Raw genomic sequence first — 23178 nt, 5'->3', positions numbered from 1 at the left:
GAACTGTCAATAAATGCAAACCACAAAAAAACATCAATATTCCTAGCTGCAAAAATACCTAAGATGTGCATTTCGCGTCTGTAGGCTTACTGATCGGGCCACGGTGGATCGGACTAGGGACTAGGAGCTAGGTGCATCTTACTCTATGCTAGGAGTACATTTGTCCAGTGTGTTTTTCACTGGTTTCACGATTTCACGTGTGTGTGTGTTGTGAGTCGTGCTCGCGAGTATCATATCGATGCCATGCGGTGCACATTAGTTTCCACTTGGTGTTGCACACTACGCGGGACAATTTGGAACGAATGTGTACATAACGGAATTTGGCGGCCGCGTAGATTGGAGAGGTTATGTTCCACGAGTTCATCCCATATCACCGGCAAGGAACGCACATACGACGTCGACCCGAGCGAGTTCCCTCAGAAGGTCGTCCGAAACTTTTGTATCGTAGCCCACGTAGACCACGGAAAGAGCACGCTTTCTGACCGACTTCTGGAGTTCACAGGAACGATCAAGGTTTCTAAGGATAACAAGCAGGTACTGGATAGGCTCCCAGTTGAACGGGAGCGAGGCATCACAGTCAAAGCGCAGTCAGTGTCGATGATTTACAGGAAGCCCGGTCATCCCGAGCCTTACCTTCTCAACCTGATCGACACTCCCGGACATGTCGATTTCAGCTACGAGGTATTGCGATCAGTCTCAGTTTGCCAAGGTGTCATTCTCCTGGTCGATGCCAACCAAGGAATTCAAGCCCAAACTGTGGCCAATTTTAACATAGCATTTTGTTCTGATCTTCATATAATACCTGTTTTGAACAAGATAGATCTCAAAAACGCTAATGTAGAAGGTGTTACGAGGCAGATGGAGAACCTTTTTGGGGTTGAGAAGAAAGACGTGCTTAAAATATCTGCGAAAGAAGGCACTGGCATTGAAGAACTGGTGAATGCCGTTATAGAAAGGATACCCCCACCAAGGGGGAACGCTGACGCCCCGTTTCGTGGCATACTATTGGACTCTTGGTACGATCGATACCGTGGTGTCATTGCGCTAGTTATAGCTATCGATGGTGTACTGCGTCCTGGGGATGAAATTGTATCTCACACGACAGGAGCAGTGTATACCGTGCGAGATCTGGGTTTCATGAACCCTCTTGAAACCCCAACTGCTTTGCTGTGTGCTGGTCAGACTGGTTATGTTGTGGCAAACATGCGATCTCCCAAAGAAGCTCACACAGGTGACACGCTTTCGCACAAGTGTGATGACATTAAACCTCTTCCAAAGTTCCAAGAGTCGAAGCCTATGGTATTTGCCGGCGTCTACCCTGAAGACCAGTCAAAAAACAATGACCTCAGAAGTGCAGTTGACCGCCTTCTGTTAACTGATCCCAGTGTGCAGGCCTCCATGGAATCCAACCCCGCACTAGGCCAGGGATGGCGGTTGGGGTTCCTTGGGCTCCTTCACATGGACGTTTTCTGCCAGAGGCTTGACCAGGAATTTGATGCACAGGTGGTTGTGACTGCTCCCAGTGTCAGCTACCGTATTAAAATTCATGGAGCCAAAAACATCAAGCATTATGGAGGTGAAATGGTCACCATAAACAATCCACTCGACATGCCTGACCCTGTGATCATCAAGGAGTACTACGAACCAATGGTCATGGCTACTATTATCACTCCAGACACTTATCTCAGTAGAGTGATGAGCATCTGTTCTGACAGGAGGGGTGCTGCAAAGACTACACAGAACATAGACAACAACACAATACTTCTCCAATACAAGTTTCCTCTTAGTGAAGTTATTGTTGACTTTTATGATGAGCTCAAGTCGGTTACATCAGGGTATGCCAGCTTTGACTATGAAGAAGTTGGCTATGAGCTCACTGACCTTGTGAAGCTGAATATCCTAATCAATGGAAATGTTGTGGAAGAGTTGACAACGATTGTGCATGCAACTCGCGCCCGGCAGGTTGGTCGTTCCATGCTTCTCCGGTTACTCGAGAGCATTCCACAGCAAATTTATGCTGTAGCACTTCAAGCTGCTGTTGGTGGAAAAGTGGTGGCTCGAGAAGATATCAAGGCTCTTAAGAAAAATGTCCTCGCAAAGTGTTACGGTGGTGACATAACTCGCAAGATGAAACTCTTGAAGAGGCATTCTGAGAAACAGAAGAAACTTAGGATGATTGGAAACATACAAATTCCTCGGGACGCATTCATCAACGTTCTAAAGCGGACGTGATCTTTTTTGAAAGTGTTGAAGTCTTGTTTTTGTGTGTACGTACAGTTGAGGACATCATCTAGTTGGTAGAGCAATATAGGCCATTGATTATTGTGATTGTTATTGTTATTATTATTATTATGATACCGTCATCATACTATCATGATGCTTTCAGTGCTATATTTTGTTGCAATTTGGAGCTGCATGGGTATATTTGCCAAGTACTTTCCTGATGGGGCTTATTGGCAGATAATTTTGTCACTTGGTTTTGTATTGTCTCTTGGTTTATATTTAATTAGAGCAAGTATGCTTGCATGTGAGATGTTTCAGCTGTTCTCTGTAGGGGCTGTTAATAAATTAAGCTGTACAAGGACAGCTTCTTTTTTCACTTTGTGAAGCAAAATAAACTATGAATGGTGGTGCAGTTATTTTATTCGCTTGCTGCCTTGTGCCATGAACACCATCAATTCGAGCACTGTTTATACTCTAAAAAAAAACATAGTTTCATGACTCTGCAGTTGGAAATCTAGCGCTAATTTCTCTCTGTTTCACAATGTCATCATAGGCTTGCACAGGCCTCTTAACACCAAAATGTTTGGGTGCTGTTTTCTGTGGAATAAAGTGCAAGATGTTAGTGAATATGGGCCACAACCAGGAGTTCACCTGCACCAGCAAAATGATGTGTAATTGAAAATTTTTTGCCACCGTTTTGGTTTTGTTTTCAATTTGTTTTCGATTACCAATATTATCACTGCTTGTTCACTTTTTGTGATTACAGCTCTTTGGAAGCTTGATATGAGTTGATGCTAACTAAAATTAACAAAGCAGCAACTGTACTGTGGTTTTTGTACACTCCACACAACTTCAACTTGTTTGTGATGCCACAGGAGTTGTTCAGCTGTAGAAATCGAAACCAAAGTTGCATGAGAAAAACTTTTCAATTATAAATTATTTACCATTTTTTATGCTATCCACGTGGGTATTCATTTTTTGTAATATGCTCTGCATCTTTCCACAGACAACATAAAACTGCTCTGTATTCATACTAGTTCTCTATTTTAAGTAGTAAATAAGGCTGAAGTTCATAGTGACTGCTAGTCTCCTACTGCATAAGATGCAGAAAAAAAAAAAAGCAAAGTTCAGCCCAATTATTGTTAATTTGTCTTGTTTCATGTCACTTTATATCCACAATTGTACTTGGTTGTGTTGTCACGAGTTGTTTTCTATAGAGTACACGTGAGACAAACCACATCATATTGTGACATACTGCAACAATTAATGCATTTTTCTGCTATGCGTACATTATCTGAAAAGTCATTCTGTGTTTGTCTATAAGATGTAAAGTTTTCTTCCATGGGAAACAGCTTTCAAAATGATGATCTCTTTATCATTTTTGCTCTGCTCCTGACTTCCTTTAAACTGTACTGCAGTTAAATGATGTGTAGAATCAGGCAGTCCCAGTTTTCATTTCATTAGAATATTGCACCCTGTACTAAGTACAAATGCAAACAATATTCATGCACTGATATAAAAGAGACGGATATAACGAAGACAACCGGAAATGTCCTCAGCCACATTTCCCAGTATGATCAGTGTCAGTTGCTGTCCATTCTTTTGCTCTAGGTCCTTAGTGGCCCCGTGTCATAACAGTAGCAATGACAGGGGTAACAGAAAACATGGCCGCTGACCAAGTACATGGGCAAATTTGCTTTAGTAAATGCTACAGTGGATGCACATTTCCACCCCTGCATGTCAACTGGCTGAAACCACGGCCGGTCTCGAGAAGCAGAGCGCGAGAAACGCGCTCTCCCTCGAGACCGGCCGTGCTGAAACATTACACTTTGTAGTTTTATTCGCAGTACCCCGTCATTAGCTGTAATTGATAAGGAATTGAACTTTTTGAGTTTGCGCCTGTGTGTGTGCGTGTGTGTGTATGTGTGTGCGTGCGTGTCCGCTTTCTCATGCCCGTTCTGTGTTGAATAATAGTTGGTTCACAGGACCGCGCCGTAAGGGAAGGGATGAAGGTGGGAGTGAGGGTGGAAAGAGAGAGGGGGAAGCCGTGGTGGAGGGCTGCGGAGTAATTTCGACCACCTGGGGATCTTTAACGCGCGCTGACATCGCACAGCACACGGACGCCACTTCGCTTCGCCTCCATCGAAGCGCAGCCGCCATGGTCGGGTTCGAACCCGGGAACTCCGGACAGTAGTCGGGCATGCACCACTGCACCACCCCGGCGAGGCCCGTTCTCTCTCTGTCTGTCTGTCTCTGTGTGTGTGTGTGTGTGTGTGTGTGTGTGTGTGTGTGTGTGTGTGTGTGTGTGTGTGTGTGTGTGTGTGTGTGTGTGTGTGTGTGTGTGTGTGTGTGTGTGTGTGTGTGTGTGTGTGTGTGTGTGTGTGTGTGTGTGTGTGTGTGTGTGTGTGTGTGTGTGTGTGTGTGTGTGTGTGTGTGTGTGTGTGTGTGTGTGTGTGTGTGTGTGTGTGTGTGTGTGTGTGTGTGTGTGTGTGTGTGTGTGTGTGTGTGTGTGTGTGTGTGTGTGTGTGTGTGTGTGTGTGTGTGTGTGTGTGTGTGTGTGTGTGTGTGTGTGTGTGTGTGTGTGTGTGTGTGTGTGTGTGTGTGTGTGTGTGTGTGTGTGTGTGTGTGTGTGTGTGTGTGTGTGTGTGTGTGTGTGTGTGTGTGTGTGTGTGTGTGTGTGTGTGTGTGTGTGTGTGTGTGTGTGTGTGTGTGTGTGTGTGTGTGTGTGTGTGTGTGTGTGTGTGTGTGTGTGTGTGTGTGTGTGTGTGTGTGTGTGTGTGTGTGTGTGTGTGTGTGTGTGTGTGTGTGTGTGTGTGTGTGTGTGTGTGTGTGTGTGTGTGTGTGTGTGTGTGTGTGTGTGTGTGTGTGTGTGTGTGTGTGTGTGTGTGTGTGTGTGTGTGTGTGTGTGTGTGTGTGTGTGTGTGTGTGTGTGTGTGTGTGTGTGTGTGTGTGTGTGTGTGTGTGTGTGTGTGTGTGTGTGTGTGTGTGTGTGTGTGTGTGTGTGTGTGTGTGTGTGTGTGTGTGTGTGTGTGTGTGTGTGTGCATAGTCAGGCTATGGTGTGTGCAACGGTTTCCAGCAACCAAACGTCCCTCCTGGACAGCCGTGATCGTATAGTGGTTAGTACCTTGCGTTGTGGCCGCAATAACCCAGGTTCGAATCCTGGTCACGGCAATTTTTTTTTTCTTTTTTTTTTTTAGACGTTTTGCCGATGGTTCAAGTCCGCCTAGTGCGGAAGAAGCCCATTATGTGGCCATTTTTTTTTCCGAACCAACATTTTCAGCCCATGGCCCTTTTTGCCAAGCATTTCACCCCAGAAGAGCCGAGCACCAGCGGGCTTGTACCCATTGGAAACCGGTGGGTACATACATACATACATACATACATACATACATACATACATACATACATACATACATACATACATACATACATACATACATACATACATACATACATACATACATACATACATACATACATACATACATACATACATACATACATACATACATACATACATACATATATTCCTCCCTGCACTACGGTATACTTCCTTTCAAGCTTTTTCATCGCCGCGGTGGCCCATATAATTATAGGGCACTAGACTGCTAAACCCAAGGACGCGGGACCGAATGCCGGCTGTGGCGGCCGCTTATATCGATAGAGGCCAAAAGCAATTAAGACGCCTGTGTGCTATGCGATATTTGCATGTTAAAGAGGGGCCGACAGCGTCTCGTAGCCTGAGTCGCTCTGGGACGTTAAACCCCATAAGCCAGCCGTCTATAGCCCCCTTCATGTCTTACCATCTTTCCCTTGCCTTGTCAGATGGAAGGAAGGATGCACTAGGTGCGATCCTCCTGTGAGGGTACAGACCTCAACCTGCGACCATCATCATCCTACGGCTACCCCAGGCAAGGCCTCCCGCACCATAAGGTTTGGGGCTTTTTTTTTTTTTTTGTTTCGGGGAGCGGGCTTTTCCCAGCCAAGGGGCTCATGCAATCTCACTTCGAGTTTTCCGTTTTCTTCTTTGAAGATCACCATGGGGCGTCCCCATTCTTCAAAAAACTTCTTTCTCCCTAACTGGCGTCTCTCTCTCTCTAGGTGGAACCATAGTTCTTTTCTGAATTTGGCCTTCACTTCATGGAGGCTCGGAGTCTTGTTCGAGTAGCCGCTTTGCAGCGGGCCAACCACACCTGATAGTTGACCTCTGCCAGTGTCAAGACAAACTGCTTGCGCCCTTCCTTTGGAAGCGGGTTGAAGTAGCGCACGGTGGGGTATGGGATCCCGGGGAGGCCGAACATATCTTTCAGACGCTCTAGGAGTGCTGCGGGAATTAGGCAGTCAAGAAAGATGTGCTCCGCTGTCTCTCGGGCCAAGCAGAAGGGACACAGGTCAATCATTCCTGACGTCGCAGGGACGAAGGCACGCCTTCTGATTGGTAAGATGCCTCTTGCGAGCCTCCACATCAGGGAGGCTCGGCGTGCATCGAGGAAGTGGGCGGTTATGTACTGCCAACTGGGTCCTTCTGCACATAGCATGTAGCTTGATAGGCGGGCAGGGAGCGGAGGGGTGATCATATTGATAATATCTTTCAGGGGCATGGTTCGTGGGTCAACGTCAGACGAGTTTTCTTTCAGGTACTCTAAGTCTGTGGCTGCGGTTCGGTAAAATGATAGGGGCGACCCTGCGTGCGGGGTGTTGTGGTGTAGGGCCTCAGTGAATGTTCGCAGCCGTGTCGACAGATAGTACGAAGCCATCGTTTTTGTTAGCGGCATGTCGCATTCGACGGCTCTGAATGTCCATTTGATGTGCAGCGCCCTTGCGAGAATATCCGGTCTTTTTCCCTTACGGCGCGGTATTCCGAGTTAGCGTCGTTCGCAAAAGTGTCTCCTCGACCTCGATCATCTGACTGACGCCGGAACCGGGAGTAGTATCCGGCTGCGGTGTTTCCACCAATCAGATGACTCGAGGTAGGCGAGATAGCGACACATATTTCATAACGAAGCAAACTCAAATTACGGACCCAGGTGTCCACCGAGAAGAGGGACAGATACTGCAAGGACCAATTGACAATTTTAACTACAAAAAAAAAAAAGTCACCAGAATACCTTATCAATAAACTATAGAAGCGATACGAAACAAAGCCCCTCTTGTTTTCTTTTTTTTTTTTTTCAGTATTATCGTCACGGGATCGGAGCACACTACGCAACCGAGCAGACATCAAAACTTTGAGGAACCGTACTACACGTATGTCGCTTCTTTACGTTCTCCATCATGGCTCCATCATGGCTGCATTAAAACCAACAAACAAGAATACCTATAAAACCACGTACGCACACTCAGCCACAGCAAACCATGCCAAGACAATCAGGCCATTTAATCACCTGCTGCAACTCTAAGTATTCTTGTCCATCATAGAGAAATTATGGAATAAGCTACCATGGGATATTGTAACCTCGATATCTGGAGATCAATTTGTTGCTTTGTGGAAATATTTTCTATTCAAAAACTGCATCTGCAGACTGCCAACACATGGAGTGTATTTCATGTGCATGCATGTACTCAAATGATCGTCTCCGAAATAGATGGGCTATGCTCAACGTTATACTTGTAATTTTGTTTTATGCCTTTAAGATGCAATGTAAATAGTCTGCTCAATCGGGATTTTGTACCCACTTCAGTATGAGCCCGTGAAGGCTTACAGTATTAATGAATAAAACTACGTATAGCTGCGGACGAGGAAGATGAAGAAGCAGACAATGGCGTGTGCAAGAGCGCTCACGCTCCGAGAGAGCTCAAGGTCACGGTGATGATTCTGTATTGTTGTTGTTGTTGTTGTTCTCCTCTAATGTGTATTTGTATTTGTTAACGCTCGATGTCGCGAGACGCACCTTTATCAGTTTCTTTGTCGCGCAAGATGCGCCGAAATCTGTCTCGAAGATTCCGACCACACGCGTATGTTTCTACAATGTTCCAGGTTGTGTTAGTAACAGTTCGCGACGAGATGGTTCTCAACAGCCTTTAAATTGAGCGTTGATGAGTGCGACGGGCATTCTTTGTTTGATGAATCGACGAGCACGTTTGCTGCCATCGCCGCCGCCGAGTTGCTTAGTTTCTTTTTTTTTTTTTTTTTTTTTTGCGGGCGCAAGTCTGCCCCAATAAAGAACTAGTAAGCAACTCGGCGGCGGCTCAAGGTAGGTGCCTCTGTGCCTCCTCGGAGCACCGCCACAGCGAAATCACAAGTTCATGGCCAATGTAGCTTTCGCTAGAAAAAGCAGCTATTTGGCATATACTCCTCGCCTCTTGACTGTAGTTATCCATTCCGGAACCCTGACTATATGCACCGTGCAGAAACCCAGGGGGCAGCACGCGCGGCAAACAGGCAGCGCCACGAGTGAGCGCCGGGACAGTTTGATAGGGAGACGCGCGGCGGCCTGGGCAGGGCGCGCTTGAAAAAGGCGGCCTGCGCAGCGAAATGGTAGCAGTTTCAGCCAGCTCAAGCGACGTAGCGAAGCACAAACAATGCGAGAGCCACACGACACAAGACGCAGAGACAGGAACGAGCCCTGGCCGTCCGCTGGGCGTTTATTTCTAGGCTGAAAACGCGCGGAACGGAAGACGACAGGAGAAGCGCGCGTAGTTGGAAAAGGCCGAGCAAAAAACGAAGGGGGTGGGAGGGTGGGGGCATAAAAAACACGGTAAAAATGTAGAAAAATACAAAAAAAAAACATTTGTGGCGAACTTCCCTCCTCCCAAGTGTGGTACAGCTTCACAAAGGCCAGCTGGGACGCCCCAAGCTGGAGGGCTGAGAGAGAAAAAAAAAAAAAAGGAAAGCTGGGGGGAATCGAGCGACCGAGAAGGATGAAACGAGTGACGGAGAAGAATAGAATGAATGAGGTTGTAGTCAAGAAGAGAAAAAAGCCTAAAAAAAGAAAAAGCGACAAGCCTGAAAATGCAGCAGGCACATATATTACGCAGACGGATTTTGAAGAGCTTTACCTGTTTTCTGGTGAGGCGGTTGCGACTTTTCTCGACGATAAAGGAAAGGATGGCAGATGGCACGCGACACAGCTATGAGAATGGAAACTCCCTTACAGCACTGCACAAGCGATCTACAGTTTCTAATACACATTCATGTCGTCCTCAAATCAGAAGATCAGAAGATGAAATCAGAAGACCAAATCAGAAGATCAAATCAGTCAATATTGTCGACCTAAACCCTGACTGCTCATTAAAGGGTCAAATGCTAAAGTTAAAGATCAGCTACTTTGGTCATCTGATGAGAAGAGAGGAGTCGCTGGAGAAACACTTGATGTTGGGAAAGGTTGAGGGTCACCGGAGAAGGGGTAGGCAGCGAACGCGATGGTTAGATGGCATCCTCGAGGCGCTGTAGATGAAGTTATGTGATGTTAAGAAGATAGTGAGAGACCGGAAAGCGGGGCGTGATATGGTCCATAGGGTCACGAAGAGTCGGACACAACTGAACGACTGAACTGAACTGAACTGAATGCCTCTTTAACGGTACTTTGTCCTCTGCCACAAAATTAGGTTTTGACAGGGGAAGGTAACAGGTGGCAGCCAGCCGCCCGACAACTTGTTTGGAGCAGGATGGCATGTAATGAATGCAAGATCTGTTCAGAGTGTCCACGAATAAATAAAAAAAAAATAGCATTTATATTTTTTTACTTATTTTGTATTATAGCCTCGATTGAGCAGTATCGCTTGAGAAACAGCTTATCATTCGAGGTTCAACAGCTCAGTAGACATCGAAATGTCATTAACACAACTAAATGAATAAAGCGTATGGAATGGCAGACAGGGGCTTTATGAATCACATCTACAGAGGAGGGCGAAGAGGACAGCGAAGGATGGCGAGGAAGAAAAAAAAAAAAAAAACGTCAGGCTGGGGGACGGACAAAGAAAGCCGCCCAAGAGAAGGAAAGTAGCGGCATAAGCGTGTAAGGAAAGGGTGTGGAAAGAAAAAAAGGAACGAGCTGAGAAAGAGGAAAAAAATAATGAAAGCAAGCAGGCAAAAAAAAAAGTTGCCAAGCTAACTTCGCGAAACTAATGCGCAAGACATAGTAAATGCGCCTTTAAAACGCTCCGTTCCTGTTGATTACTCTCTGCATTGTACTGGTGCTTATGCAAGCTATCGTAGACAGGGAAATATAGACCAAAGGACAGCATAAATAAAAATTATGCCATGAACAACTGCATCCACGAGCGCGGCCCACTGGGCGCGCACGGCGGTCCCAGTAGCGCTGATGCTATGAGTTGCCCAATGTCTTTAAGTATTATTATTTTTATTTTGCGGGTTGAGAAAGGATGCTAATGCAGGTAAAGGTATAGTGTGTCCTCTTTCGGTAAAAATGCTTCGCGGTAAATCTAGACGCGGCAATACCCGGCAATGACTGCCAGCTCACTGCTCGTTGGAAGGTAGCGATTCGCACTTGGCGTCGCTTCGCTTCGTAAAGCTTATTCGGTGACGTGATAAATATTTTATCAGGCCAGTGGAAATGCGTGCAATAGCAGAAACCCAGGGACCTCAACCTAGCAATTCATTTGTGACCATAGAATGCCGCGAATCGAAAGAACGAACGGTGAATGCGCCCCACGCACAGCAGATCCGCCGCGTCTCCGCTGCACGGCCGGGCGACGTCTCCCTACCAAACTGTTTTTCCCGCCGCAAGGGGCGCGCGCGTCGCACCGCGAGTTACTCCTGCACGGTGTCTATATACACCTATTTTTGTTGCCGAGTTTCTCGCCATTAAGTTGCTTTTAATAAAGATTCCTAGTAATATCTCTAATGTTATTTTGCTTTGATAGTCTATCCGTTTTGGCAGCGCTCTAAAATTCGAGGAATACCCTGCATACTCTTTATTTTTTATTCCCCACATATTACAGAAGTGCGTTTTCCTGGGTCCCTGGTCCCTGTGGCCTTACATCTAATGAGAGGGCAGATTTTTTAGCAAAGTCCGCCCTTGGTGGACCTATTGTCTCGTACGTCCCATATACTGTCTAACTTTAGCACGATTTCAAAATTTCCAACGTCCCCATTACCCGAGTCACGACCCTCTCCTTTTTGCAGCGGATTGCTATTACCTGAAATGGCCTTGGAATGAGCGCATGTGGAGTTCAAGGCAATGAGAGGTGCCTATGACTTTTGCGCTGTAGAATACTGCAACTAAATCTGTGTTTATGTCGTTCGGTTCTATCCGTTACTAACCTTGTGAGTCTTGAGGGGAAATTGAATCCATAGACCATTTTTTCCTCTTCTGTCGGCGGTTCGCATCTCTTCGTAAATTTTACTTAGCGACTCCCTTTTCTAGATTAGGGCTTCCTCTAAACATTCCAGTCCTCCTCTCCTTCGGGGCTAGTGTCACAGGATATGCTTCGAAAACAGTGTGCAATTCTCTTCATGATTACATAACTGCATTAGGCAGATTCCTATGTTAGGTGAGATTTAATTGCTTTTTCTCTTCACTCGTTTATTTTTTTACAAATTGCAGTTAATCACCCATATCTATCTAAACACTCCACTGCTTGACCGTACATATTTAGTATTTGCAATGTACCCTGGCCAATGTATGTGTCATTTTGACTGAGGACATCATCGTCATCATCACCATCATCGTCTGCAGCCACGTTCAGCGCGCGAGAAGAAGCAGCGATGTCCCCACTGAAAGACGTGCTGAAAGCTTTGTCAATAGGTTTCAAGCCAACTACCAGGACTCATCGTCCCGACGGTGGTTACAGAGCTGGCGAAAAAGAAGCGCAGGGGGCGGATTCGAAAGGAAGTGCGTTTGCAGCCACGTCACCCAGCGCGAAGAAGGTTGGCCATATCTCCCCGGACAGTGCCACAAGTACTTGCACAGTCACGGTCCCGTCCGTAGCAGCGTTTAATACAAACGAGCGACCAGGGCCCATCATACCGAACCCCAAGAGTGCCTCTAGTGGTGCTTCGGCCAAGTTCGCGCATGTAGCGGCTTTTACCGGTGCCAAAAGGACGCCAATATCTGGCTCTCATAGAAAGGGTGGTTCTGCAGCTGCTTCAGATGTTCATAAAGACAGGCCCGCCATGGCAACAGCTGACTCCAGTTCGTCACGGGCCAAGAACGAGTCTGCGATAGCGTCTGCCACGACCGGAGATGCTTCTAGGAAAGCCAAGAATAAGCCTAAAGCCTCGGTGAACAACAGAGGAGAACGTGGTGCTACCTCGACCAGCTCACAGGGACGACTCCACTCGTACGGTCCCAATAGAGAATCCGGAGCCGCGTCGCCCATCTCCATTAAAGGATCCATGGGACAAAAAGGCGCGAAAGATGACCTAGGGCCCCCACCGGCTGCCGGAAAGAAAAGATCTCCTGCCGCAGGCAAAATCAATATGGCTTCATTGCCTGATATCCCCCCGGTCCACACCAGGAGCGCGTCAGGGGCTACCCCGACCAGTGGCAAAAGCACCGCTGTAGGCCCAGAAGACGATCGGTCGAACAGCGCGAAAGTGGCATACAGCGAGTGGACATCGGAAGAAGTGTCCAAGACGGAATCCGAGACTCCGCATCCAATGCTGCAGAGACGCCGGGGCGAGGCTTATGTACCCCCCGGGTGGTTCAAGCCCCGCGAATCGCACTCGAGTGAGGAAGAGGTCGAGAGCGGCGTCGCGTCGTTCGGTGAAGGATCCGGTTCGAAGGGTGCGGCGGTGTCGTCCACCATGTCGCCCAGGTAGGTGGCGTTAAGGATGTTCTGCCCGGCGGTACACTCTGCCGCAGTGAGGATTTGAAAATGGGGCAGAAGTTGGGGAAGCGTTCGGAGAAAGACTAGATAAGCTTAACACGACTTCCGAGTTGCTTTATATCTCAAACATTTTTAGTCATGTTGGATTGTGTCAGTGCTATTAAATTAGGTGCATTTCGAACGTGTCTAAATCGTTCAGTAACGTACTCACTTGAGTCCGCAACAGAGGTGCCATTCACCGCTTTGCCATTGTCTGTATGAACTCGTTGCCAAAATGGGCAGCACTTTTGAGGTGAAAACTGAGCCCACCCGATACCCTGCATCCAGAGTCAGACAAGCTATTCGTATAGACAGTGCAGGTAGGCTCGTACGGCTTATTTAAAAAGAGCTTTGTGTCGTGTGGTATTCCCCATAATATGATGTATTACAATTCTGCATTAACAAGTACATGCGACCCGAAACCAAAGTGATATCGCATCTAATTTGCATATGGCTTAACCACGCTAAATACACCATCATTTTTTTTTTCATCAAAAAATGAGCAATGAATAACATTTCGCAGTGAAATAATGCGTTCTCGTAACAGTTATCCAGAGGAGTTTGTTTATCTATGTTTCTGGCTGTTGCAAAAGATGCGTAGAACTAGCGCCTCAGCTATGCCACCACTGAGCGGGTGTTACCTAAGAAGGAATATCCTCTCCACAAAGCTTCCGTTAACATCATTGAGGCCTCCATCTATGCAAGCGAAACGCGTCTCAGGATAGACGTTCGTGCAGTCTGTACTCCGTAATACTCCAAATTGGGGTTATTCAAGGTAATAAACTGAAGTCTAAGTTTCACGAGCTGTTTTCGGCCCTATACTGAAGGTAAGGGCGACCAGGGCTAGTAAAGATGGCGCGAACAACAAGACTGCTTTTCAACGCACCTGGCGACCACGTTGTAGAAATTTGGCAGGAATAAGTTAACACTGTGAGCGTCATCCTGACTATCTCTGGACTCCTTTGCCCTACGTATACAGTGCTGCAAGTAGCTTTGCATGCTCAGGACGTTGAGGGTGTTGCACACGCGACGCAGTTTCCTACAACGTGTCAGCGGGGGCGAGAACGAGCTGTCGGCACGTCGCCGTTGCGCGCTGTGCACCACGTGTTGCGTGCTCGGGGCGTGCGTGGCGTCTCTGGTCGCCTACTTCCTGCTTCGCCCGAACGACGACACTTCGTGGGACCACGAGTGCAGGTGAGGAGGCGGAAACCGGTTGAAAACAATAGATAGATTTAGCTTACCGTGGTCCGCGATCAGCCACCGTGACCCTCTACCGCGCGTGGGCGCAGGGCGCACAAGTTGATTAGTCCCGGCGCAGTTCTATGTACCGACATCCAGTATGTGGCGCCATCTATCGGCGTCAAGGAGATCTGGGCATGCGCAGAGGAACGCGCGGTAGCGGATCACGGCAGCGGATCGCGGATCACGGTAAACTAAAACTCTCTATTAGGAGTAATCTTCGGTCAGGAAATGGGAATCACCATACAAACTTTTTGGCATGCAAAGTCTCACATGCCAAAGTTCGCAAACACTTTCCACAAAAAGTGAAAGTGTTAATTTATAATTACTGTTTACTTAGCCACATTTGGGGTACAACTTCTGCTACTAATATTCACCGGGTCTCTCGTCTCCAGAAGAAGGTTTGTTTTGGTTTGCGAGGTTTAACGTCCCAAATCGACTCAGGCTATGAGAGACGCCGTAGTGGAGGACTCCGGAAATTTCGACCACCTGGAGTTCTTTAACGTGCACTGACATCGCACAGCACACGGGCGCCTTGCTTTTCGCCTCCATTGAAAAGCGGCCGCCGAGGCCGGGATTCGATCCCGCGTCCTTGAGAACAGTAGTCGAGCGCCGTAACCACTGCGCCACCTTGGCGGGGCTCCAGAAGAAGGCGATCTGTGTTCCAGCGACCGCGGCCGTGGAACAACTTTCATTTTAGATTAGCTTTCGACGTATGTCAAGGGGTGTAAAATAACCTAAACCACATCCCTTCAATCTCCAAACTGAAAAGAAGTTCATTACAGCTCAACGTCTACTAAATATTGGTCCGTGCCGCACCCACGAACCACCTACGGAATGTAAATGCTTTAATTGTTACATTGTTACACATCTGCTTAAATCATTAAATAGCTTTATCCTCGGCAGTAATTGATGTCAGTTCCAGTTCTAAACATTTAAAGTATATCTTCTTATAAATATTTGCACCATCAATTTTTCTTCCTGTTTTTATTGCATCAGAATTTTTCTTATCAATCGTATTCTTTTGCTTCAGAACACGCAGATTTTTGCAGTTTCTCCCTCTCTTACGTGTCATGTCTTTTATGATAGCATATATTTGCATTGCTGCCTCTGCCACAAAACGGAAAGAGGACGCGTGCAACATTTTCCTTTGATTTCACCATAAAACTGTACATTTTGTGGAAGAATTAAATCTTTCATTCATTCATATGTTCCCATTTCAGCGATCGCACTGGCTCAGGATCGCAATATAGATGGCATTGACCATGTGTACCGTTTCGCATATGGCCACTTATCGCAGTGCACGGCGCCAAATAAGAACGGGAAGGATACGACGAAATGACTCTACTAATTTGCCATTGACAACAGTAGCTCTAAAATAACAGGTGCGATGTCGACGCGTAGCGACACGGGGCGAAAAGAAACGTTGCGTTCTTGAGCTTTTAAGGCGGAAGCCTTTAATGACTCACGGTTGTCGTGAACAAAATGTGTCCCGCTTTTACGGCCGTTCTCATTGGTCGATGAGGGATGACGTCACAAACCTCTCGACCAATCAGAGAGCGCCATCACGGTATAGGCAATTAAAGCCAAAGCTAATGTGAGTGATAATCACTAATTAGTCAAACGTTAATTAGTACTTAATCACTAATTGATCACGGTCTATTCAAACGTTAATTAGCACTTAATCACCAATTAGGAGGTCTGGAGACGTTACTGTGCCGTTCGTGGTCGGAGTTCGGAACATTCTCGAAACGGGCGCCTTTCACTACTTTAGCGCTTAAAGTACCTCGTAATTTTTTCCCTTTTTCTCTGAGAGGGACCCGCGTACAAGTTAAGGTTGTGGGGCAGGTTCCGGAATTTGGCAGGCCAATTTTAAACGCTCGGGTCACTGCCGTTTGTATATTTTAACTGTTTTGTTGTGCTTTTTTCTTGGATGGGAGAACGTGCGGACCTTCAGTAAAGTTGAAGGGGTGGGTTAGGCAGCAAGCAAGCAATCAGGTTGATACTTGCTGCAATTGGATATGATTCGAATGTGGTCTAGGCCCCGAGACATTAAAGCTCAGCCAGAGGGTCCAGTCGGGAGTTCTCAGCCGCTATGCTTAGCGAGGAATCTTCGGATAGGCCGAGATATAGTTAGATCCATGTTTTGCCCGGCTTTGCTGTGGGTGCTGTATATTTTCTAAAGTTTTGTGCATAAGCTTCAGTTCATCTCTTAGCTCTCAAGTGCCGTCGTCTTTCATATGTCATCTCCTCCCCACTTTAAAGGAAGAACACCACCTTAAAAAATCCCCCCCCCCCCCTCTCAGAGTTAACCCTTTTGTCTCAGCCAAAGTTGATAACATCCGTTAACTGCACAACTTAGTCCTAAGGGAGGACGGCTAGAGCTCTCTGATGTCCCAATGCAGGAATGGTAGTGATGAAACATTTAATATTGGGTATAGTTTTTTTTTTTTTACTTCGATTATGCATGCTCACGATGGTTTCCGCATATAGGACGCAGTTTTGCGCCCAAGCCCACAAGCTGTTGTCTCCGGCGCGGGGGGCTCCGAATCCGTGTGACGACTTCTACGGTCACGTATGCTACGAGTTCGAGCGCCACGGTGTGAACTTCCTGGAGGCGCTGCGGCTGCGGCGCAAGAGCGACTACCACGAGCACATGCTGGCCAATGCTGACGCCGCCTCCACAGGCGACGCGAACCGCAGGCTCGCCTTCGCGCACCAGGTCTGCGCACAGTTCTCTCATCGACAGGTACACGACTGCGCCCGTTTCTTACACCGCCTTGCGAAAAAGGCCTATTCAACTCGAGGCCTGCACCTACACAAAATGTTTCAGCGAACGCTTTCAAGATACCTAAATATCGTTGGTTCAAAAGAACAAAAATTTTCCAGCAATAAACTCTAAACCGCGGATGAGTAATTTGCTGTAAAAACTGTTATAATTGCATTGGCAATCGCCTAACTTTCTCTAATAGAAGTTTTAATTAACCCGGTTCGGTTGGTACTTATTAGTTGCAAAGGAGAGCTAGAAGCCTTGGGAAAGTCGATACCACAGTTTTTTCAGCCCAAGGAGAAACTCGTTTTTTTTTTTCTAAATCCCTGCAATGTGAGAAAAGTCCGGCCATTTTTCTTCTGCAGAAACTCGAAATTGAGTGCATTAAACGCGCATGATGCTAGACGGAAGCGCAAGTCCGTTGACGACGTGCTGCGCGGATTAAATTGGAGCCTAGTTCAAACTGAATGAGCTATTTTTTACGCCGTATGCATTCTTTTGCTTCTTCGCATGGTGCTAGAAAAAGGACAGTCATCACCAAGTGCATTGTGGTTACTTTTGAGAGCTTTCGGACAGAGCGAAAGAGTGGCTCCCAATTTACACGCTTAAGTGAACCGATGCGGGTTAGGTGCATTAAACGGTTGGACCGTCTAGCTTTTGCCTAGCTTTGTTTAGCTGTGACAGAACAAGTGACACTTCAGTTTTATAAGTCTGATCATGATGACAGGTGAACGCCAACGGCACACAGAAGCGACCGGAGCAGTACTATACTACTTATACGTAGACGTATGTACGTGTGTGGCGCACAGACTTTCCTGATGCTGTACCAGGCGTCTTAAGTGTGAAATGCTTTTAGCTGCCATTGTCGGCAACCTTGAGGTGACGCCGATAGAAAACCGATAGCAAACATCCGGGCACTGATTGCCCGTCATCCGGACACCAAAACGTGATCATCCGAACATCGAACGTGATTTGACGAGGCGAATGCCCCGCTCACTAAGCCCTCGTACAGGTTCGGCTTCTGTCCCGGAAGTGTCTGTCCGCACCCCCAGAACTTAGACCTCTGGGCCATCGAAACTTGATGGCGTCCAAATTTAACCAAACTTGGTGTCCAATCGTATTTGAACATAGCCATTTCAGTGGTCCGCTCGAAATTTATGTGGGCTACCTCGGCAATTAGGCCGTTAGACCCGAAAGTTGACTTCGAATTTGGCCAGACTTGCCCGATCTAAGACCAGTATATATGGCCAATTCCATGGCGACTTCCAAATTTAGGTATTCTGGCTTAACTTGATCTCAGAACTTTAAGAATTTGACGAAAATTGGAACCCAATTTGACTGCGGCCAAAGCAGTGGTGGATTCCAATTTAGTGGGCCGCCCCAAAATTTCTCGTGCGCGTTCTCCGTGCGTGGGTGCAATGGCGCGTGATGAAAGGGGAGGTAGGAAGCGTCTTGCGGTAAATCAATCACTTTGCGAGTTATACGTCGCAACAGTAGGCCAGTAGGCCGACAGCGCCATAATTATGTGGCCACACATTAATGTGACTAGGCCACCACTGAGGCCTTAACTATTTCATGCCTACATCTACTCGGTTGCAGGAGAGGTGGGAATTAGGTCCGCTTTGCCAAAGCTGTACAAACGTTCCTGTGTGTTGGAACCGGGTCGCATGTCTATACCACGAGATAGAGTGCCGAGCTCCATTTTCGTCGTGCCATATATTTTCAGCACAATTCATTTACTTTATATTTGCATGCCATAATTACACGTCAGCCATGTTGCCGGAATCGTCTGGTGTGGAACTTTGCTTCTTAAACACAGACTCGAGCGTGACGCACGGGTCTCGCTGCTCGGCGAACGAACATCCCAACAAACTACGGCTTCCTTGCTAAGGACCCACTTAGAACACCAAAGTGCATGAAGCAGTATAAAAAGCGGTTTGAGGGGAGCTGTAATAAGGTCAGTTTCGGTCTTGTGCGGGGAAAAAGCACTGGACTTAATCATGCTACGGAGCTTTAAAAAATTAGCTTTTCTTTTTCGTTTCAAAAGCTGATATGCCATCGTCATGCCCACGACTTCGATCTCCTCATTGGCTCAGACAGCCAAGCTTTGTTACTAAAAAGATAATTAGTTATGCTATTTATTGTAAATAATTGCTATGACAACTTACGACTACCGAGAGTGAGACTTTGTGCTTGAAAATATTTTTCATATATCTTGAACTCCCAATTTTTTAGCATTTGTTTGCTGAAACACCCGGAATATAGGTCTGTGAAGCTGTGTGCACCAACTTTGTTCAACTTCTTGGCTGATGATGCCTCTCCAATGCCCTGTGCGGCAGTGTTCCTGCATTGGAAATTTTCGCAACCTAGAGAAAGCTCCGCAATTAATCGAACATGGCAGCACTACAGAGAACTCCTTCTGGAGTTAGCCTGCGTAGCATCGTGCTTGCTATCCCTACTGAAAAAATTGTATGAGGCAATAACCTCACATTTTCTACCCAATCTAACTCAATTCACATAAGAAATCACATACAAGTAGAATATAATTGCATAGCTCTCATAGCTTCTTGTACATTATCATAAATTATGTACGATATTTTATGATAATGATGTGAACCGTATGAGCGTGTATGCGATTTGATGAGATTTTATGAGGTTATTGGTACGTAGAACTTTTGGTTTTTCAGTAGGGAGTATATGTGCTTGCATGGTAAAGATTGATTCTAAGACTGGACATAGCTATATAGATGTTCGTACATTACAAAAAGTTGCACTTATCGCTCCAAAAATTATTTTCCGCGACTAGGTTCAAATTGGAGGCGTGAAGGCGATAAAGGACCTCGTGTTATGTTCCATGCATGAACGATTCAGGGATGCGGAAACAAAGTCTGCATGCATCTCTTGAAATTTGCTTTGACGTCATCAAAGTTTTCTCGCAAAAACTGTCGACGGTAACGATACCCGCGTTTCACTTTTTGACCTTCTATATATGCAAAAAGGCTCCCTTAATTGTGAGTGAGAGCAGTTCATCATTAAAATGCGGCATATACCAGACCAACATAGGCCAACTTCAGTTTCTACTCTGTGCCCTCCTGTCTTTCTGTCGCACGCAGAACCCTTCGCTGCGCACTATGGGGCTCCAGATGCGACAGTCACTTATGGAGACCCAGGAAATGAAGGATTTCCTGGAGGCGCGTACGCCTCACAACGAGACAGTACGCGTACTGACTCGAGCCGCTGTGCGGATTGGTATCGGCACGCTGTTCACTGTCGCCGAGAGCACAGCGGCCTCCGACAGGCGTCTGCGCATCATTGCCAGGCAAGTATACAAAGAGCAGGACGGACAGGGTGGAGCGCTCATATCTTTTATTGCGAAAGCAATACTACGACAGCCAAAGCAAGACCTCCCCAGACAGCAAAATCATGGACCAATATTGGTACTATGTTGGAAGTTCATTGGCCCTATGTTGGGCCAACATTTGCCAATACACTACCAATGTCGGGCCATTGGTTTGTGCTGCCTGGGTCGGGTGGATGCATCTACGCCGTGAAGAGGCGTAGCAATGGTCTCCTCCTAAAAAATTCAGCCTACCATGACATTTGCATTCACGTTACCCATATGCCACGGGCAGGAGCTGCAAACTCGGGTTGCTCCTTTCGTATGGGAGGGTGATATCAGAATGAGCCTGCCAGAACCGTTTGCATTTTCGTTACCCCTACGACACGCAGGCACGTCCATACGGCTTGGTTGAAGCGTAAATTTATATGTGGGCTGGTAGCTTACGCTCCCGCGTCATACCCTTAAAGGATGAGCTTAAGTGTTCCAAATAATGTAGCACCTTACACTCATATAGGACGTGATAGGGAAATATTGCAGCAGGCAAAAGAAGCTTCCGCCGTTGTTTTCGCAATTCAATTGGGGTTAAACAGAGCTAAACCACAACTAATATTTTATGCATGTAGCTCTGTTTGAGACCGTATACCATTGCGCGCGCTTTTTTCTTAGTTAAGCGAGTTAAGGACACCGTTTCTTGGTTCTGCGACGGTATCTGCAAGGCACCGCGCTGGGTCAAGCGTCCCACCACAGGGACGTCACCATATTCCACAAATAACGGACGTTTTACGCACTTGCTCATATAGTACAAGTAATAGTTAACGAGCGTTATAGTTGCTACAACCAAAAAGTTGTCACTGATTATCGCGTATACGTCACACAATAGTAAACGTGCCGTGTTTTTCTTCTTTTTTTTTTTTTCTGGGGGCTGCGAACGTTGCAAATTTTCGAGCTAATCGCAGAGCAGTTCATAAGGAGAATTCGGTCTGAAAAACAACTCACATTCTGAAATATTTTTATAGGGAATTTAAATAATTTCACAATATATAGTCTTGGGCTAATTAGGTCTAGGCAGCTCCGATGTGTTTTCAAGCGCAAGCTGGCGAAGCCGGCTTGTCGGGGGTGCCGTTGTGCGACATTATTCTCCGCCTTCAGGAACTTGTTCCCCTTCCGCACGCACCGTTCACTGGCGGTGGTATCGACAAATTCTCCGCGTGAGCGGACAAGGGAAAAGTTCGCAGCGTGCATCGGCGATAGACAGCGGAGAGCTTACTCGATTTTAGAGAGACTGCAGCGCTGCAGATCGTCCAGTGCCAAATGCATAGCATGTTTCATAAGATCATGCAGCTTACGATATTTGCAATTCGCGTTGCACAGTGGCAAAGCTGCGTATTTTTATTCGAAGCCTTGAGGCTTCACTCCCTGTTTTCTTAAAGATGTGCGCTAATGAATATAAAACTTCCCCGGCCAGATTGCCGCCGGATTACGCCTTCGGCATCTCAGAAAGGGACAAGTTGCTGACTCACGTGGACTCGCTTCTGCGCTACCTCTGGCGCAACAAGGCCACCGACTTGGTGCTAAGGGGAATCGTCGGCCTGGCCACCACGCTGTCCAAGATGTCCTTCGAGAATGACGTCATCGACGACGTCGAGAACCTCGAGGAATTTGTGCCGCCCCCTGGACACTTCAAGTTGGGCCGGATGATCACAGACAGCGTACCCGCCGACCTGCACCTTCACCACAACGTGAGTGCGGTCGTCGTGAACAGCAGGATCATCACGCGCGCCTACGGCATCCTGGCGGCCGAAGATCGCGACACGTCCAACCTGTACTTGCTGGTGCTGTTCTTTGACGAGTACCTGAAGCAGGTGGTGGGTTCGCAGCAGACGTTCCAGGAGTCCCTCAGCTGCACTCTTCTCGGCTCCAAGCTGTTCCCGTCTCAGTACGGAACATCTGAAGCGGCCCTCTTTTACGACCAAATTGCAGCGCGCGAACTGCGTGACGTCTTCGAAAACGCCAAGGTATACAGCCAACCACACTACTCAATAACAAACGAAAGAGCGTGAGAAACATGGCAAAACGACGACGAGACGCACACGGGGAGCATCGTAGCTGCGTCTCAGTGTTGTTATTTGTCCACGTTAGTTGCGCTATCTGTTCTGTTCTTTATAGTATCAACAAACCAGCCCCACACCTCGCTGTTACCCACTTCTCATCCTGTCCCAAACTCGAACAAATGGAAGCAGACCCGTATAAATAAAATACATCTTACTAGTAGCAGAGACTAGTAGAATATATAAGACATTTTTTGCTAGCTTTTCACAGAAAGTAAATAGCATATGTTACTGGTCGCAGGGTCTTAGAAAATTTGAACATTTGCTTTCCACGACAAGTGGCTGGGAGACAAGATATACCTCAAGAGTGGAAGAGCAAATTCCTTACGCTTCCGCTCTCCAAAAACATGCACCCAGAGCATCATCATGCTAGACGAGTGGCGAGAAGCAAGAAGATGAACGAATCTTATTCAAGAGAAGGAGGAGCCTTCTTCGTGGACGCTGCGGGTCCTGTAGCGGGGATATCAACAATATCAGTGGTGCACCAAATGCAGGTCGTGGACGGGCTTTCAGTTCGTAACGGGGATACGCAGGCTATGGAGGAAGTGGCGATAGCCCTAACCGCAACGCACTCCACATCGAAATACATAGTTACAGATTCCCAGGCAGCTTATAGAAACTATATGCGTGGCAGAATCACGCCGCTAGCCTGCAAAATTCTGAGTCAATGTAGGACTTCAGCTGCACAGAAGGAGCTAATATGGGTACCAGGTCACCAGGGAGT

At 47.0% G+C, this 23178-nt stretch overlaps 1 protein-coding gene and 1 non-coding gene across 2 annotated transcripts; both read left to right on the top strand.

Moving 5' to 3' along the window:
* The first annotated feature begins 136 nt into the window (after positions 1–136).
* On the top strand, positions 137–3888 carry waw (Translation factor waclaw). Its single transcript, XM_084583723.1, has one exon. The coding sequence runs from the start codon at positions 244–246 to the stop codon at positions 2230–2232; it is 1989 nt and encodes a 662-aa protein (XP_084439849.1). The 5' UTR covers positions 137–243; the 3' UTR covers positions 2233–3888.
* Positions 3889–5323: 1435 nt separating this feature from the next.
* TRNAH-GUG (transfer RNA histidin (anticodon GUG)) lies at positions 5324–5395 on the top strand. The gene has a single exon. It is a non-coding gene; the product is annotated as a tRNA-His (tRNA).
* The last annotated feature ends 17783 nt before the right edge of the window (positions 5396–23178 follow it).

This window comes from Amblyomma maculatum, chromosome 11 (assembly GCF_055883805.1).
Source record: "Amblyomma maculatum isolate TAMU_Amacu chromosome 11, ASM5588380v1, whole genome shotgun sequence".
Lineage (NCBI taxonomy): Eukaryota > Metazoa > Arthropoda > Arachnida > Ixodida > Ixodidae > Amblyomma > Amblyomma maculatum.
The sequence above is the reverse complement of the archived record's forward strand: the minus strand, read 5'-3'. Positions and strand labels throughout refer to the sequence as shown.